The following is a 17,232-nucleotide window of genomic DNA, read 5'->3' on the forward strand; positions in this document are numbered from 1 at the left end:
TGCCGCGCGGCGGGCCCGGCGGGCCGCGGGCTGAGGCGGCGGGGCCGGGCCGGGCCGGGCCGGGCCATGGAGAGCCCGAGCGGCGGCGGCGGCGGCGGTGGTGGCGGATCCCTGCGGGGCGACATCAGTGAGTGCACCGGGACCGGGCCGGGCACCGGGGAACCGCCGGGGAGGGAGATGGGAACCGGAGCCGCGCCGGGAGCTGCGCCCCGCGCCGCCTCTGGGATGGGGTGATTTGGGTGGTTGGAGCGCGGGTTGGGCTGTGAGGGGCTGGTTTGGAGGTCTGAGGATGGATTTGGGGTTTAAAGTGTGGTTTTGGGTGTTAAAGAGTGGTTTGGGGTTAAAGTGTGGCTGTGGGTTTTTAAAGAGTGGTTTGGGGTTAAAGGATGGGATTTGGGGGCTGCAGGGCGGGTCAGGGAGTGAGGGGCCGCTCGCAAGGGAAGGGATAAGAGGATGGGTGTCAGGACACCGGGAAGGATCCGTGTTCCTCCCTAATTCCCGGGGAACGATCCGTGTTCCTCCCTAAATCCCCTCCTGCGGTGTTCTGGCGCTGTGGGATCGGGACGTTCCCACCTTGGAACCGCGGGTGCCCAAATCCCGGGTCACCCCCGGGGCTCGTGTCCCGATTCCCGGGACAGGGACACCTCCCACTGTCCCAGTGTCCAGCCTTTCCTTGGACATTCCAGGGATCCAGGGGCAGCCCCAGCTGCTCTGGCAATCCCAGCCCAGCCAGGAATTCCTCATTCCCAAGATCCCATCCATGGCTGCCCTCTGGCAGTGGGAGCCATTCCCTGTGTCCTGTCCCTCAGGCCTTGTCCCCAGTCCCTCTGCAGCTCTCCTGGAGCCCCTTCAGGCCCTGGAATGTGCTGGAAGCTCTCCCTGGATCCTTCTCCTCTCCAGGGGAACATTCCCAGCTCTCCCAGCCTGACATTGGATCCATCTCCTCTCCAAGAAATTCATTGACCCAGGGGCTTCACTTGGAATCTCAGGAAGCCATGAAGGGTCTCCCTTTTCCTTTATTTTCTATCCCAATTTTCCATAAAAATCCCTGGTGATGGATCCTGAGTGTCCCAAATCCCAGAATCCTGGACCAGTTTGGGTGGGAAGGGACCTCAAAGCTCATTCCAGGGACACCTGCCATGATCTCAGGGTGCTCCAGTCCTTCCTGGGACATTCCAGGGATCCAGGGGCAGCCCCAGCTGCTCTGGCAATCCCAGCCTAGCCAGGAATTCCTCATTCCCAAGATCCCATCCATGGCTGCCCTCTGGCAGTGGGAGCCATTCCCTGTGTCCTGTCCCTCCATCCTTGTCCCCAGTCCCTCTCCAGCTCTCCATCCTCATTTGGATTTGCTTCTCCAGACACAAAAACCAGGAGGAGCTCCAGGCAAGGAAAACCACCCTGCCCAGGGATACTGGCAGAGGAATGGGGATCTCCCAAACCAAGGGAAAAAACCCTGTGGAAATGTTTGGATTGAGAATTCCCTTTTTTTTCTTTTTATGAACACACGAAGCTGTTTTTACTCAGGGCCACCTCCAAAGCAAAGCCCACCGGGGAGGAGGTGACATTGTCCGTTGTCACCTCACGGTGCCACACGAGCCAGAGCTGGGTGCTGAGCAAAGGTGTTCCAGGTGGGAACTTCTTGAGCTTTTGGGGAAGGGATTCTTGAGCTGGGCTGAGTTTTCCCTTGATCCCAGCTCTTTTTCCTTTAATAATCCGGAGTTTGGGAAGGGATTTTTTTGAGTTGGGCTGAGTTTTTCCTTGATCCCAGCTCTTTTTCCTTTAATAATCCAGAGTTTGGGAAGGGATTTTTTGAGTTGGGCTGAGTTTTTCCTTGATCCCAGCTCTTTTTCCATGTTTCTTTAGGAATCCAGAATTTGGGAAGGGATTTTTGAGCTGGGCTGAGTTTTCCCTTGATCCCAGCTCTTTTTCCTTTAGGAACCCAGAGTTTAGGAAGGGATTTTTTGAGTTGGGCTGAGTTTTTCCTTGATCCCAGCTTTTTTTCCACATTCCTGCAGGAATGCAGAGATTGGGAAGGGATTTTTGGAGTTGGGCTGAGTTTTTTACTTAATCCCAACTCTTTCCATGTTCCTCCTGAGCAAAGGTGTTCCAGGTGGGAACTTCTTCTTCCAAGCTCCGTGAGCTTTTGGGGAAGGAATTTTTGAGCTGGGCTGAGTTTTCCCTTGATCCCAGCTCTTTTTCCTTTAATAATCCAGAATTTAGGAAGGGATTTTTTGAGTTGGGCTGAGTTTTTCCTTGATCCCAGCTCTTTTTCCATGTTCCTTTAGGAATCCAGAATTTGGGAAGGGATTTTTGAGCTGGGCTGAGTTTTCCCTTGATCCCAGCTCTTTTTCCTTTAATAATCCAGAGTTTAGGAAGGGATTTTTTGAGTTGGGCTGAGTTTTTCCTTGATCACAGCTCTTTCTCCATGTTCCTTTAGGAATCCAAAGTTTGGGAAGGGATTTTTGGAGTTAGGCTGAGTTTTGCCTCAATCCCAACTCTTTCCATGCTCCTCCAGGAATCCAGAGTTTGGATAGGGATTTTTGGAGGTGGGCTGAGTTTTCCCTTGTTCCCAGCTCTCCTTCCATCCAGCCAGCCCATGTTCCTCCAGGAATCCAGAGGGATTTTTGAGTTGGGCTGAGTTTTCTCTTGATCCCAGCTCTTTTTCCATGTTCCTCCAGGAATTCAGAATTTGGGAAGGGATTTTTTGATTTGGGCTGAGTTTTTCCTTGATCCCAGCTCCTTATCCTTGCAGCCAGCCCATGTTCCTCCAGGAATCCAGAGGGATTTTTGAGTAGGGCTGAGTTTTTTCCCTTGATCCTGACCCTTTCCATGCTCCTCCATGGAACAATTTGTGCTGGAAGAGGTTGAAACCCCCCCTTGTTCCATCACCTTCCACCACCCCAGCTCGCTCCAAACCCTCTCCAAAACCCATCCTGGGACAATTCCAAGGGCGTGACAACCACATCTTCCCACATATGAATCCCATCCCAGCTCCTCCCTACCCTCCTCAGAAACCCCATCCCGTGGGGTGCCAAATACTGTTGGAATCTGTGGTATTGATGATTCCCAGATTGTAGAAAGTCTCTGTCTTTCAGCCCCGCTGCCAAAGAAGAAGCCATAATTCGTCTGTGCTGTTTCAAGGTTGTTTATTCTGTTTATCTCTAACATGTTCTGCTGCCCTGCCGCAGCTCTGTCCTGCAGGGCAGCGTGTGGGGCTCTGCCCTCAGTGGGATGGTACAAACATTAAATACCACAAACTACCTGTGCTGGATTTACAATAACGTGCCAATATCTGTCACCTACGTTGGACAGTGTGTCCCCAGCCTGAACCAACAGAAAAATGCCAACACCACAGTGAAACATGGAGGGCATGAAGAAGGAGAAAAAGGACAAGGCACACCCAATTTCCTCCATCTTGTCCTCTTTGGACCCCTTATCTAGAATCCTAAAATTTTACTTTTGCACCTGTGCCACACTTAATTATTACTGATATCAAACACTCAGAGCTTGTAATTGATCCTGTAAGATTGAAAACTCTTTTCCATGGACAGAGATCACAGACAGTGTCTCTGGGGGCTCTGTACAGGGGGGTTCCTGTACAGGCCTTCCAGGGCAGCCAGAGGGAAGCTTTGGATTCCCACAAAACACCCATTTTTTCCCCCCACACCCACGATTTTTTTTTTTTTTTTGACAAATTGCCTCTTCCCCAGGTTTCTGGGCGGACAGGACGCCGGTGCACGAGGCGGCGCGGCGAGGGGAGATCCTGCAGCTGCGGCAGCTGATCGAGAGCGGCGCCTGCGTCAACGCCGTCACCTACGACTCCATCACGCCCCTGCACGAGGCCAGCCTCAGGGGACAGGCCCAGTGTGTCAAACTGCTGCTGGACGCGGGTGCCCAGGTCTGCATCCTGCTCCCATCCGCCTGGGAATCCTCCTGGATGGGCCCTGGGAGGTGTTTGTGGCATCCACGTCACCCCCGGTGATGGAGGATCTGGATGTGGTGGTGCCAGAGCTGATCCTCCTGGTGGTTCCCAATATTCCAGCTCATTCCCCCCAGTGTCACTTCCAGATTTGGGTCTGATCCCAGCTCATCCCATTCCCAACACCTGCCTGGAAAAAGATGGAAAATCCCACTCCTCCTGTGGTGAGGTCGGATCTGTTATCCTGTGGTAGCTTCAGCCACCAGCAAATCCAGGGTTAAAATAATTCCCTGTGGGGAAAAGCTGGGAGAGGGGAATTCCAGAGTTGGCAAAACCCTGGGGGATCCAATCCCAAAAAACCCCAAAAAATTGGGAAAAAAAATTGGAACTCCAGTCCAGCACCTAGTTTTGCTTAGGAACAACCACCTTGGCTCACTGAGTTAAAAACAGCAAAAGAAATGATCCCACCCCAAACCAGGATGTAATTCCCAAGTTTAGGGCCAGGGAGGATTAATTCAGGAACTTGGAGCTGCATCCTGAAAACTCCATTTCCTGAGGAAAAGCTGGAATTGTTGCATTTGTGGGTTGTTTTTTATTCCTCATTGCAGCATCCTGGGGCAAGACCTCCAGGAAACACGGGGAAACATCGGCCCAGTTTATTCCAGAGGTTTGGTTCTGTGGGGAAAAGCTGGGAGAGGGGAATTCCAGAGTTGGAAAAACCCTGGGAATTCCAATCCAGCCGTTCCCACCCCTGCCAAGGCCACTGCTGCTGTCCCCAGTGTCACTTCCAGCTTTTAAATCCCTCCAGTGCCCCGGGCAACCTCTTTTTAGGGGGGAAATATTCCCTCATATCCAGTTTTTCCTAAAATTTCTGTTGCTACCATTCCACTCAGCAAACAGCTCCCAGGAGTGGGATCAGCTGGAGAAGGAAAATCCCTGGATCTCAGTTGGAAAAGGAAAAAATCACCTCTGAATCAGCCAAGGGGAAACTCTGTTTTTTCTGGGAAATCTCCTACAGGGAGATGGAATTGGGATAAGAGGAATTAAACTCCAAAAGAATTTGGGAAAGATGATCCCAAGGAATCTCTGGAAGAACCAAACTGCTTTTTGGGGTACTCATGGTAGGATAAAAAGCTCCTGGATTTCTCCCAAATTTTGGTGTAAATTCACAGTGGGATGTGGTGGTGCCAGAGCTGATCCTGCTGGTGATTCCCAATATTCCAGCTCATTCCAAGCTTGGGATCAAGGCAGGATAATTGTTAGGGCGTGGGATTTTGAGGATTTGACAGCATCCAAATGTCTGCAGTGAATGCTACTTTTAACCTGCTTTTAACCTGTTTTAACCTTCTTTTCTCTACTTTTAACCTCCTTTTCCCTCCTTTTAACCTGCTTTTAACGTTTTTTTTCCTTGCTTTTCCCTGCTTTTCACCTGCTTATGCCTGCTTTTAACCTCTTCTTGCTTTTCCTTACTTTTCACCTGCTTTTCCTTACTTTTAACTTTCTTTTCCTTGCTTTTCCCTGCTTTTCACCTGCTTTTTCCTACTTTTAACCTCCTTTCACATACTTTTAACCTTCTTTTCCCTACTTTTAACCTGCTTTTCACCTGTTTTAACCTTCTTTTCCCTCCTTTTAACCTGCTTTTAACCTGTTTTAACCTTCTTTTCCCTACTTTTAACCTGCTTTTCACCTGCTTATGCCTGCTTTTAACCTCTTCTTGCTTTTCCTTACTTTTCACCCACTTTTCCCTACTTTTAACCTGGTTTTCCCTACTTTTAACCTGGTTTTCCCTACTTTTAACCTGGTTTTCCCTACTTTTAACCTTCTTTCCCTTGCTTTTAACCTGATTTTCACCTGTTTTAACCTTCTTTTCCCTACTTTTAACCTGCTTTTCACCTGCTTATGCCTGCTTTTAACCTCTTCTTGCTTTTCCTTACTTTTCACCCGCTTTTCCCTACATTTAACCTGGTTTTTTCTAGTTTTAACCTGCTTTTCCCTACTTTTAACCTCCTTTCCCATACTTTTAACCTTCTTTTCGCTACTTTTAACCTTCTTTTCCCTACTTTTAACCTCCTTTCACATACTTTTAACCTTCTTTTCCCTCCTTTTAACCTGCTTTTAACCTGTTTTAACCTTCTTTTCCCTACTTTTAACCTGCTTTTCACCTGTTTATGCCTGCTTTTAACCTCTTCTTGCTTTTCCTTACTTTTCACCCGCTTTTCCCTACTTTTAACCTGCTTTTCACCTGCTTTTAACGTCTTTTTCCTTGCTCTTCCCTGCTTTTTCACCTGCTTATCCCTGCTTTTAACCTCTTCTTGCTTTTCCTTACTTTTCACCTCCTTTTCCCTACTTTTAACCTGCTTTTCCCTACTTTTAACCTTCTTTCTTTCCCTTGCTTTTAAGCTGCTTTTCACCTGTTTTAACCTGCTTTTCCCTACTTTTAACCTCCTTTCACATACTTTTAACCTGCTTTTCCCTACTTTTAACCTCCTTTCACATACTTTTAACCTTCTTTTCGCTACTTTTAACCTGCTTTTCACCTGTTTTAACCTTCTTTTCCCTACTTTTAACCCGCTTTTCACCTGTTCTAACCTGCTTTTCCCTACTTTTAACCTCCTTCCACATACTTTTAACCTTCTTTTCGCTACTTTTAACCTTCTTTTCCCTACTTTTAACCTGCTTTTCACCTGTTTTAACCTGCTTTTCACCTGTTTTAACCTGCTTTTCCCTGCTTTTAACTGCTTTTAACCTGTTTTAACCTGCTTTTTCCTACTTTTAACCTCCTTTCACATACTTTTAACCTTCTTTTCCCTCCTTTCAACCTGCTTTTAACCTGTTTTAACCTTCTTTTCCGTACTTTTAACCCCCTTTCACATACTTTTAACCTTCTTTTCTCTACTTTTAACCTTCTTTTCCCTACTTTTATCCTCCTTTCACATACTTTTAACCTTCTTTTCTCTACTTTTAACCCGCTTTTCACCTGTTTTAACCTGCTTTTCCCTACTTTTAACCTTCTTTTCGCTGCTTTTAACCCGCTTTTCACCTTTTTTAACCTGCTTTTCCCTACTTTAAGCTCCTTTTCCTGCTCCCTCAGGTGGACGCGCGGAACATCGACGGCAGCACGCCGCTGTGCGACGCCTGCGCCTCGGGCAGCATCGAGTGCGTGCGGGTGCTGCTGTCGCACGGCGCCAAAGTCAACCCGCCCCTGTACACCGCCTCGCCCCTGCACGAGGCCTGCATGAGCGGTGAGCGCTCCTGGGAAATTCCAGGCACATTCCGGGGTCATTCCAGGGGAATTCTTGGGTTATTCTGGGGACATTCGTTCCAGGTCAATCCCAAGGTCATTCCAGGGCAATTCTGGGTTCATTCCTGGGTTATTCCAGGGACATTCATTCCAGGGACATTCGAAGGTTATTCCAGGGTTATTCCAGGGCAATTCAAGGGCAATTTCAGGGACATTAATTCCAAGGACATTCCAGAGCAATTCCAGGGGAATTCCAGGGTCGATCCAGGGCAATTCCAGGCCAGTTCCTGGGTTATTTTGGGGACATTCATTCCAGGTCAATCCCAAGGTCATTCCAGGGCAATTCCGCGTTCATTCCTGGGTTATTCGAGGGACATTCATTCCAGGGATATTTGAAGGTCATTCCAGGGCAATTCAAGGGTCATTCCAGGGCAATTCCAGGTTCATTCCTGGTTATTCCAGGGACATTCATTCCAGGGACATTCGAAGGTTATTCCAGGGTTATTCCAGAGCAATTCAAGGACAATTTCAGGCACATTATTTCCAGGGTCATTCCAGAGCAATTCCGGGGGAATTCCAGGGCCAATCCAGGGCAATTCCTGGGTTATTCTGGCAACATTCATTCCAGGTCAATCCCAAGGTCATCCCAGGGCAATTCCGGGTTCATTCCTGGGTTATTCCAAGGACATTCGAAGGTCATTCCAGGGCAATTCCAAGCTCATTTGAGGGCAATTCCCGGGACATTCATTCCAGAGCAATTCTGGGACCATTCCAGGGCAATTCCAGGGTTATTCCAGAGCAATTCAAGGGCAATTTCAGAGACATTAATTCCAGGGACATTCCAGAGCAATTCCAGGGTCAATTGAGGGCAATTCCAGGGTCATTCCAGGGCAATTCCGGGTTCATTCCTGGGTTATTCCAGGGACATTAATTCCAGGGACATTCGAAGGTCATTCCAGGGTTATTCCAGAGCAATTCAAGGGCAATTTCAGGGACATTAATTCCAGGGACGTTCCAGAGCAATTCTGGGGTCATTCCTGGGCCATTCCAGAGCAATTCCAGGGGAATTCCAGGGTCATTCCAGGGAAGTTCTTGGGTTATTCTGGGGACATTCATTCCAGGTCAAGCCCAAGGTCATTCCAGGGCAATTCCGGGTTCATTCCTGGGTTATTCCAGGGACATTAATTCCAGGGATATTCCAGAGCAATTCAAGGGCAATTCCAGGGACATTAATTCCAGGGACATTCCAGAGCAATTCTGGGGCCATTCCTGGGCCATTCCTGGGCCATTCCAGAGCAATTCCAGGGTCAATCCGGGGCAATTCCTGGGTTATTCTGGGGACATTCATTCCAGGGATATTCGAAGGTCATTCCAGGGCAATTCCAGGGCAATTCTTGGGTTATTTCAGGGACATTCATTCCAGGGACATTCGAAGGTCATTCCAGGGCAATTCCAGGGTCAATCCAGGGCAATTCCAGGGCAATTCTTGGGTTATTCTGGTGACATTCATTCCAGGTCAATCCCAAGGTCATTCCAGGGCAATTCTGGGTTCATTCCTGGATTATTCCGGGGATATTCATTCCAGGGACATTCGAAGGTCATTCCAGGACAATTCCAGGGTCATTCCAGGGCAATTCCAGGATCATTCCTGGGTTATTCCAGAGACATTCATTCCAGGGACATTCAAAGGTAATTCCAGGGTTATTCCAGAGCAATTCAAGGGCAATTTCAGGGACATTAATTCCAGGGACATTCCAGAGCAATTCCAGGGTCAATCCAGGGCAATTCCTGGGTTATTCTGGGGACATTCATTCCAGGTCAAGCCCAAGGTCATTCCAGGGCAATTCCGGGTTCATTCCTGCGTTATTCCAGGGACATTAATTCCAGGGACATTGGAAGGTCATTGCAGGGTTATTCCAGAGCAATTCCAGGGCAATTCCAGGGATGTTAATTCCTGGGCCATTCCAGAGCAATTCCAGGGGAATTCCAGAGTCAATCCAGGGTCAATCCTGGGCAATTCCTGGGTTATTCTGTTGACATTCATTCCAGGTCAATCCCAAGGTCATTCCAGGGTCATTCCGGGTTCATTCCTGGGTTATTTCAGGGACATTCATTCCAGGGATATTCGAAGGTCATTCCAGGGCAATTCCAGGGTCAATCCAGGGCAATTCCAGGGCAATTCTTGGGTTATTTCAGGGACATTCATTCCAGGGACATTCGAAGGTCATTCCAGGGCAATTCCAGGGTCATTCCAGGGCAATTCCAGGGACATTAATTCCAGGGACATTCCAGAGCAATTCCAGGGGAATTCCAGGGTCAATCCAGGGCAATTCTTGGGTCATTCTGGGGACATTCATTCCAGGTCAATCCCAAGGTCATCCCAGGGCAATTCCGGGTTCATTCCTGGGTTATTCCAGGGACATTCATTCCAGGGACATTCGAAGGTCATTCCAGGGTTATTCCAGAGCAATTCAAGGGCAATTTCAGGGACATTAATTCCAGGGACATTCCAGAGCAATTCTGGGGCCATTCATGGGCCATTCCAGAGCAATTCCAGGGTCAATCCAGGGCAATTCTGGGTTCATTCCTGGGTTATTCCAGGGACATTCATTCCAGGGATATTTGAAGGTCATTCCAGGGCAATTCCAGGTTCATTCCTGGGTTATTCCAGGGACATTTGAAGGTCATTCCAGGGCAATTCCAAGCTCATTTGAGGGCAATTCCCGGGACATTCATTCCAGAGCAATTCTGGGGCCATTCCAGGGCAGTTCCAGGGCAATTCCAGGGTTATTCCAGAGCAATTCCAGGGCAATTTCAGGTACATTAATTCCAGGGACATTCCAGAGCAATTCTGGGGCCATTCCGGGGCCATTCCAGAGCAATTCCAGGGGAATTCCAGGGTCAATCCAGGGCAATTCCTGGGTCATTCTGGCAACATTCATTCCAGGTCAATCCCAAGGTCATTCCAGGGCAATTCTGGGTTCATTCCTGGGTTATTCCAGGGACATTCATTCCAGGGACATTCAAAGGTCATTCCAGGGCAATTTCAGGGTCATTCCAGGGCAATTCCAAGGCCATTCCAGGGCAATTCAATGGGTATTTCTAGGGCAATTCCTGGGTTATTCCAAGGACATTAATTCCAGGTCAATTCCGAGGTCACTGAAGGGTCATTCCAGAGCAATTCCAGGGCAATTTGATCCTTGTGGGTTGAGATTTCCCAGTTTTCAGTGGGAATTCACAGATTTCAGTGGGATTTTCCTGGTTTCCAGTGGGAATTCTATCCTGCTGGGTTGGGATTTCCCAGTTTCCTGCAGGAATTCCACCCCGGTGGGTCGGGATTTCCCAGTTTTCAGTGGGAATTCCTGGATTTCAGTGGGATTTCTGTCATTTTCAGCGCAAATTCCCAGTTTTCAGCAGGAATTTCCGGATTTTGGTGGTATTTCCCAGTTTTCAGTGGGGATTCCAGCCTGGTGGGTTGGGATTTCCCAGTTTTCAGTGGGAATTCACTAATTTCAGTGGGATTGCCCAGTTTCCAGCGAGAATTGCACCCCGGTGGGTCGGGATTTCCCAGTTTTCAGTGGGAATTCCTGGATTTCAGTGGGATTTCTCTCATTTTCAGCGCAAATTCCCAGTTTTCAGCAGGAATTTCCGGATTTCGGTGGTATTTCCCAGTTTTCAGTGGGGATTCCACCCCGGTGGGTTGGGATTTCCCAGTTTTCAGTGGGAATTTCTGGATTTCAGTGGGATTTCTCTCATTTTCAGCGCAAATTCCCAGTTTTCAGCAGGAATTTCTGGATTTCAGTGGTATTTCCCAGTTTTCAGTGGGGATTCCACCCCGGTGGGTTGGGATTTCCCAGTTTTCAGTGGGAATTGCACCCCGGTGGGTCGGGATTTCCCAGTTTTCAGTGGGGATTCCACCCCGGTGGGTTGGGATTTCCCAGTTTTCAGTGGGATTCCCCAGTTTCCAGCAGGAATTCCACCCCGGTGGGTTGGGGTTTCCCAGTTTCCAGCAGGAATTCCACCCCGGTGGGTCAGGATTTCCCAGTTTTCAGTGGGAATTCCTGGATTTCAGTGGGATTTCTCTCATTTTCAGCGCAAATTCCCAGTTTTCAGCAGGAATTTCAGGATTTCGGTGGTATTTCTCAGTTTTCAGTGGGATTTCCCAGTTTTCAGTGGGGATTCCACCCCGGTGGGTTGGGATTTCCCAGTTTTCAGTGGGATTGCCCAGTTTTCAGTGAAATTCCCCAGTTTCCAGCAGGAATTGCACCCCGGTGGGTTGGGATTCCCCAGTTTCCAGCAGGAATTCCCGGATCCGGTGGGATTTTCCCGGTTTCCGTGTCCCAGGCAGCCCGGAGTGCGTGCAGCTGCTGATCGAGGTGGGTGCCAACCTGGAGGCCCACGACTGCCACTTCGGGACCCCCCTGCACGTGGCCTGTGCCCGGGAGCACCTGGACTGTGCCAAGCTGCTGCTGCAGGCAGGTACGGCATTCCCGCCCGGAATCCTGCTGGGAGAGAGCGGGGGAACCGCTCTGGGAAACGGCTTCTGGCACAGAGCCCTCGCTGCCATGCCTGAGCCCATTCCTGATCCCATTCCTGAGCCCGTTCCTGATCCTGTTTTTCCCTGCACAGACTCCTCAGTCCCATTCCTGATCCTGTTCCTGATCCCGTTCCTGATCCTGTTCTTCCCTGCACAGAGCCCTCGCTCCCATGCCTGATCCCGTTCCTGATCCCGTTCCTGATCCTGTTCCTGAGCCCGTTCCCGATCCCGATCCCATTCCTGAGCCCATTCCTGATCCCGTTCCTGATCCCGTTCCTGATCCCGTTCCTGAGCCCATTCCTGATCCCGTTCCTGATCCCATTCCTGATCCCATTCCTGATCCCATTCCTGATCCTGTTCTTCCCTGCACAGAGCCCTCGCTCCCGTTCCTGATCCCGTTCCTGATCCCGTTCCTGAGCCCATTCCTGATCCCATTCCTGATCCCATTCCTGATCCTGTTCTTCCCTGCACAGAGCCCTCGCTCCCATGCCTGAGCCTGTTCCTGATCCCGTTCCTGATCCCAATCCTGAGCCCGTTCCTGATCCCGTTCCTGAGCCCATTCCTGATCCCGTTCCTGATCCCGTTCCTAAGCCCATTCCTGATCCCGTTCCTGATCCCATTCCTGATCCCCTTCCTGATCCCATTCCTGATCCTGTTTTTCCCTGCACAGACTCCTCAGTCCCATTCCTGATCTCGTTCCTGAGCCCATTCCTGATCCCACTCCTGATCCCATTCTTCCCTGCACAGACCCCTCTGATCCCACTTCTGATTGCTTTTCCCTGGCTAAATTCTATTTTCCCTGGCCAAATCCCCTTTCCCCTGGATAAATCCCCTTTTCCCTGCCTGGATTTCTTTTTCCCTGGATAAATCCCCTTTTCTCTGCCTGGATCCCCTTTTCTCTGCCTGGATTTCTTTATCCCTGGCTAAATCCCCTTTTCCCTGGACAAATCCCCTTTCCCCTGGATAAATCCCTTTTTCCATGCCTGGATTCCCTTTTACCTGGCCAAATCCCCTTTTCCCTGCCTGGATCCCCTTTTCCCAGCCCAGCTCCCCTTTTCCCTGCCCTTTCCCCATTTCCTGGCCGGATTCTCCCGTTTCCCACACGGAATTCTGTGTTTAAATTCCCTTTTCCTTGAGATAAATCCCTTTTTCCCTGCCTGAATTTCCTTTTCCCTGGATAAGTCCCCTTTCCCCTGGATAAATCCCTTTTTCCCTGCCCGGCTCCCCTTTTCCTTGTTTAAATCCCCTTTTCCGTGCCTGGATCCCCTTTTCCCTGCCTGGATCCCCTTTTCCCTGGTTAAATCCCCTTTTCCCTGGCCAAATCCTCTTTTCCCTGCCTGGATCCCCTTTTCCCTGGCCAAATCCCCTTTTCCCTGCCTGGATTTTCTTCTCCATGCCTGGATTTCTTTATCCCTAGCTAAATCCCCTTTTCCCTGGACAAATCCCCTTTTCCCTGGACAAATCCCCTTTTCCCTGCCTGGATCCCCTTTTCCCTATCTGGATCCCCTTTTCCCAGCCCAGCTCCCCTTTTCCCTGCCCTTTCCCCTTTTCCCGGCCGGATTCTCCCATTTCCCACGCAGAATTCCATGTTTAAATTCCCTTTTCCTTGAGATAAATTCCTTTTTCCCTGCCTGAATTTCCGTTTCCCTGGATAAGTCCCCTTTCCCCTGGATAAATCCCCTTTTCCATGCCTGGATTCCCTTTTACCTGGCCAAATCCCCTTTTCCCAGCCTGGCTCCCCTTTTCCCTGCCTGGATCCCCTTTTCCCTGCCCAGCTCCCCTTTTCCCAGCTTGGCTCCCCTTTTCCCTGCCCTTTCTCCTTTTCCCGGCTGGATTCTCCCGTTTCCCATGCAGAATTCTGTGTTTAAATTCCCTTTTCCTTGAGATAAATCCCTTTTTCCCTGCCTGAATTTTCTTTTCCCTGGATAAATCCCCTTTTCCATGCCTGGATCCCCTTTTCCCTGCCCGGCTCCCCTTTTCCTTGTTTAAATCCCCTTTTCCCTGGCCAAATCCTCTTTTCCCTGCCTGGATCCCCTTTTCCCTGGTTAAATCCCCTTTTCCCTGGCCAAATCCCCTTTTTCCTGCCTGGATCCCCTTTTCCCTGCCTGGATTTTCTTTATCCCTGGCTAAATCCCATTTTCCCTGGACAAATCCCCTTTCCCCTGGATAAATCCCTTTTGCCAGCCCGGCTTCCTTTTTCCCTGGCCAAATCCCCTTTTCCCCACCCAGATCACCTTTTCCCTGCCCTTTCCCCTTTTCCTGATTGGATTCTCCCATTTCCCACGCAGAATTCCATGTTTAAATTCCCTTTTCCTCGAGATAAATCCCCTTTTCCCTGCCCTTTCCCCATTTCCCGGCCGGACTCTCCCGTTTCCCACGCGGAATTCCGTGTGCCGTGCCAGGAGCCAACGTGAACGCTGCCAAGCTGCACGAGACCGCGCTGCACCACGCGGCCAAGGTGCGCAACGTGGACCTGGTGCAGCTGCTGGTGGAGTTCGGGGGCAACATCTACGCCCGGGACAACCGCGGCAAGAAACCCTCGGATTACACCTGGAGCAGCAGCCCCACCGCCAAGTGCTTCGAGTTCTACGAGAGTGAGTGCGGAAAATCGGCTTTTCCCGGGAGTTTGGCCATCAAATCCACTTTTTCTTTGGAATTTGGCCATCAAATCCCCTTTTTATTGTGAATTTGGCCATCAAATCCACTTTGTCCTGGGAATTCAGTCATCAAATCCTCTTTTTCTTGGGGATTCAGTCATCAAATCCCCTCTTTTACTGGGAATTTGGCCATCAAATCCACTTTATCCTGGGAATTTGATCATCAAATCCCCCTTTCTCCTGAAAATATGGTCATCACATCCCCTTTTTCTGGGAGTTTGGCCATCAAATTCCTTTGTCCTGGGAATTTGGCCATCAAATCCACTTTGTCCTGGGAGTTTGGCCATCAAATCCACTTTTCTTTGGAATTTGGCCATCAAATCCCCTTTGTCCTGAGAATTTGGTCATGAAATCCTCTTTCTCTTGGGAATGTGGCCATCAGATCTCCTGATCCAGTTGAATTTGGCCATGAAATTCCCTTTGTCCTGTGAGTTTGGCCATCAAATCTCCTTTTACTGTGAATTCGGTCATCAAATCCCTTTTGTCCTGAGACTTTGGCCATCAAATCCACTTTTTTTTTGGAATTTGGCCATCAGATCCCCTTTTTATTGTGAATTTGACTATCAAATCCACTTTGTCCTGGGAGTTTGGCCATCAAATCCCCCTTTCTCCTGAAAATTTGGTCATCACATTCCCTTTTTCTGGGATTTTGGCCATCAAATCCACTTTGTCCTGGTAATTCAGTCATCAAATCCCTTTTTTATTAGGGATTTGGCTGCCAAATGCACTTTGTCTTGGGTGTTTATCCCATTTTATCCCGTTTTTATCCCATTTCCCCATTCCTGACCCCATTTTTCCCCATTTTTATCCCATTTCCCCATTCCTGACCCCGTTTTTCCCCATTTTTATCCCATTTTTATCCCATTTCCCCATTCCTGACCCCATTTTTCCTGTTTTTATCCCATTTCTCATCCCATTTCCCTGTTTTTATCCCATTTCCCCATTCCTGACCCCGTTTTCCCCCATTTTTATCCCATTTTTATCCCATCTCCCCATTCGTGACCCCGTTTTTCCTGTTTTTATCCCATTTCTGATCCCATTTCCCCATTTTTATCCCATTTCCCCATTCCTGCCCCCGTTTTTCCCCATTCCTGCCCCCGTTTTTCCCGTTTTTCCCCATTCCTGCCCCCGTTTTTCCCGTTTTTTACCCCATTTCTGATCCCATTTCCCTGGTGTTATCCCATTTTCCCGTTCCTGACCCTGTTTTTCCCATTTTTATCCCATTTCCCCATTCCTGACCCCCTTTTTCGCCATTTTTATCTCATTTTTATCCCATTTCCCCATTCCTGACCCCGTTTTCCCCAATTTTAATCCCATTTCCCCATTCCTGACCCTGTTTTTCCTGGTTTTTCCCCGTTCCTGACCCCATTTTTCCCCATTTTTATCCCATTTCCCCATTCCTGACCCCGTTTTTCCCCATTCCTGACCCCGTTTTTCCTGTTTTTATCCCATTTCTGACCCCATTTCCCTGTTTTTATCACATTTTCCCGTTCCTGACCCCGTTTTTCCCCATTTTTATCCCATTTCCTCATTCCTGACCCCGTTTTTCCCCATTTTTATCCCATTTCCCCGTTCCTGACCCCGTTTTTCCCCATTTTCATCTAATTTTTATCCCATTTCCCCATTCCTGACCCGGTTTTTCGCCATTTTTATCTCATTTTTATCCCATTTCCCCATTCCTGACCCCGTTTTCCCCAATTTTAATCCCATTTCCCCATTCCTGCCCCCATTTTTCCCGTTTTTATCCCATTTCTGATCCCATTTCCCTGTCTTTATCCCATTTCCCCATTCCTGATCCTGTTTTTCCCCATTTGTATCCCATTTCCCCGTTCCTGACCCCGTTTTTCTCCATTCCTGACCCTGTTTTCCCCATTTTTTCCCCCATTTCTGATCCCATTTCCCTGTTCCTGACCCCGTTTTTCCCCATTTTTTCCCCATTTTTATCCCATTTCCCCGTTCCTGACCCCGTTTTTCCCCATTTTTATCCCATTTCCCCGTTCCTGACCCTGTTTTTCCCCATTTTTGTCCCATTTTTATCCCATTTTTATCCCATTTCCCCGTTCCTGACCCCGTTTTTCCCCATTTTCATCCCATTTTTATCCCATTTCCCCATTCCTGACCCTGTTTTTCCTGGTTTTATCCCATTTCTGATCCCATTTCCCCATTTTTATCCCATTTCCCCATTCCTGACCCTGTTTTTTCCCCATTTTTATCCCATTTCCCCATTCCTGACCCTGTTTTTCCTGTTTTTATCCCATTTCTGATCCCATTTCCCTGTTTTTATCCCATTTCCCCGTTCCTGACCCCGTTTTTCCCCATTTTTATCCCATTTCCCCGTTCCTGACCCTGTTTTTCCCGTTTTTATCCCATTTCTGATCCCATTTCCCTGTTTTTATCCCATTTTCCCATTCCTAACCCCGTTTTCCCCCATTTTTATCCCATTTCCCCATTCCTGACCCCGTTTTCCCCCATTTTTATCCCATTTCCCTGTTCCTGACCCCGTTTTTCCCCATTTTTATCCCATTTTTATCCCATTTCCCCGTTCCTGACCCCATTTTTCCCCACTTTTATCCCATTTCCCCGTTCCTGACCCCGTTTTCCCCCATTTTTATCCCATTTTTATCCCATTTCCCCATTCCTGACCCTGTTTTTCCTGTTTTTTTCCCATTTCTGATCCCATTTCCCTGTTTTTATCCCATTTCCCCATTCCTGACCCCGTTTTTTCCCATTTTTATCCCATTTCCCCATTCCTGACCCCGGTTTTCCCCATTTTTTATCCCATTTTCCCATTCCTGACCCCATTTTTCCCCATTCCTGACCCCATTTTTCCCATTTTTATCCCATTTTTATTCCATTTCCCCATTCCTGACCCCATTTT

The 17,232-nt window shown here is 48.9% G+C and overlaps 1 protein-coding gene across 4 annotated transcripts in view; it reads left to right on the forward strand.

The window, feature by feature from the left end:
- The window catches only part of ASB13 (ankyrin repeat and SOCS box containing 13), a 27,001-nt gene continuing 9,769 nt past the window's right edge, over positions 1-17,232 (forward strand). For all 4 annotated transcript variants that reach the window (XM_072918417.1, XM_072918412.1, XM_072918426.1 and 1 more), the window contains exons 1-5: positions 1-127; positions 3,711-3,898; positions 7,011-7,161; positions 11,505-11,639; positions 14,100-14,291. In XM_072918417.1, coding sequence (XP_072774518.1) covers positions 67-127; positions 3,711-3,898; positions 7,011-7,161; positions 11,505-11,639; positions 14,100-14,291 — 727 coding nt within the window. In that variant the 5' untranslated portion in view covers positions 1-66. The remainder of the gene's footprint in view (positions 128-3,710; positions 3,899-7,010; positions 7,162-11,504; positions 11,640-14,099; positions 14,292-17,232) is intronic.

Source organism: Taeniopygia guttata, chromosome 1A (genome assembly GCF_048771995.1).
Source record: "Taeniopygia guttata chromosome 1A, bTaeGut7.mat, whole genome shotgun sequence".
Lineage (NCBI taxonomy): Eukaryota > Metazoa > Chordata > Aves > Passeriformes > Estrildidae > Taeniopygia > Taeniopygia guttata.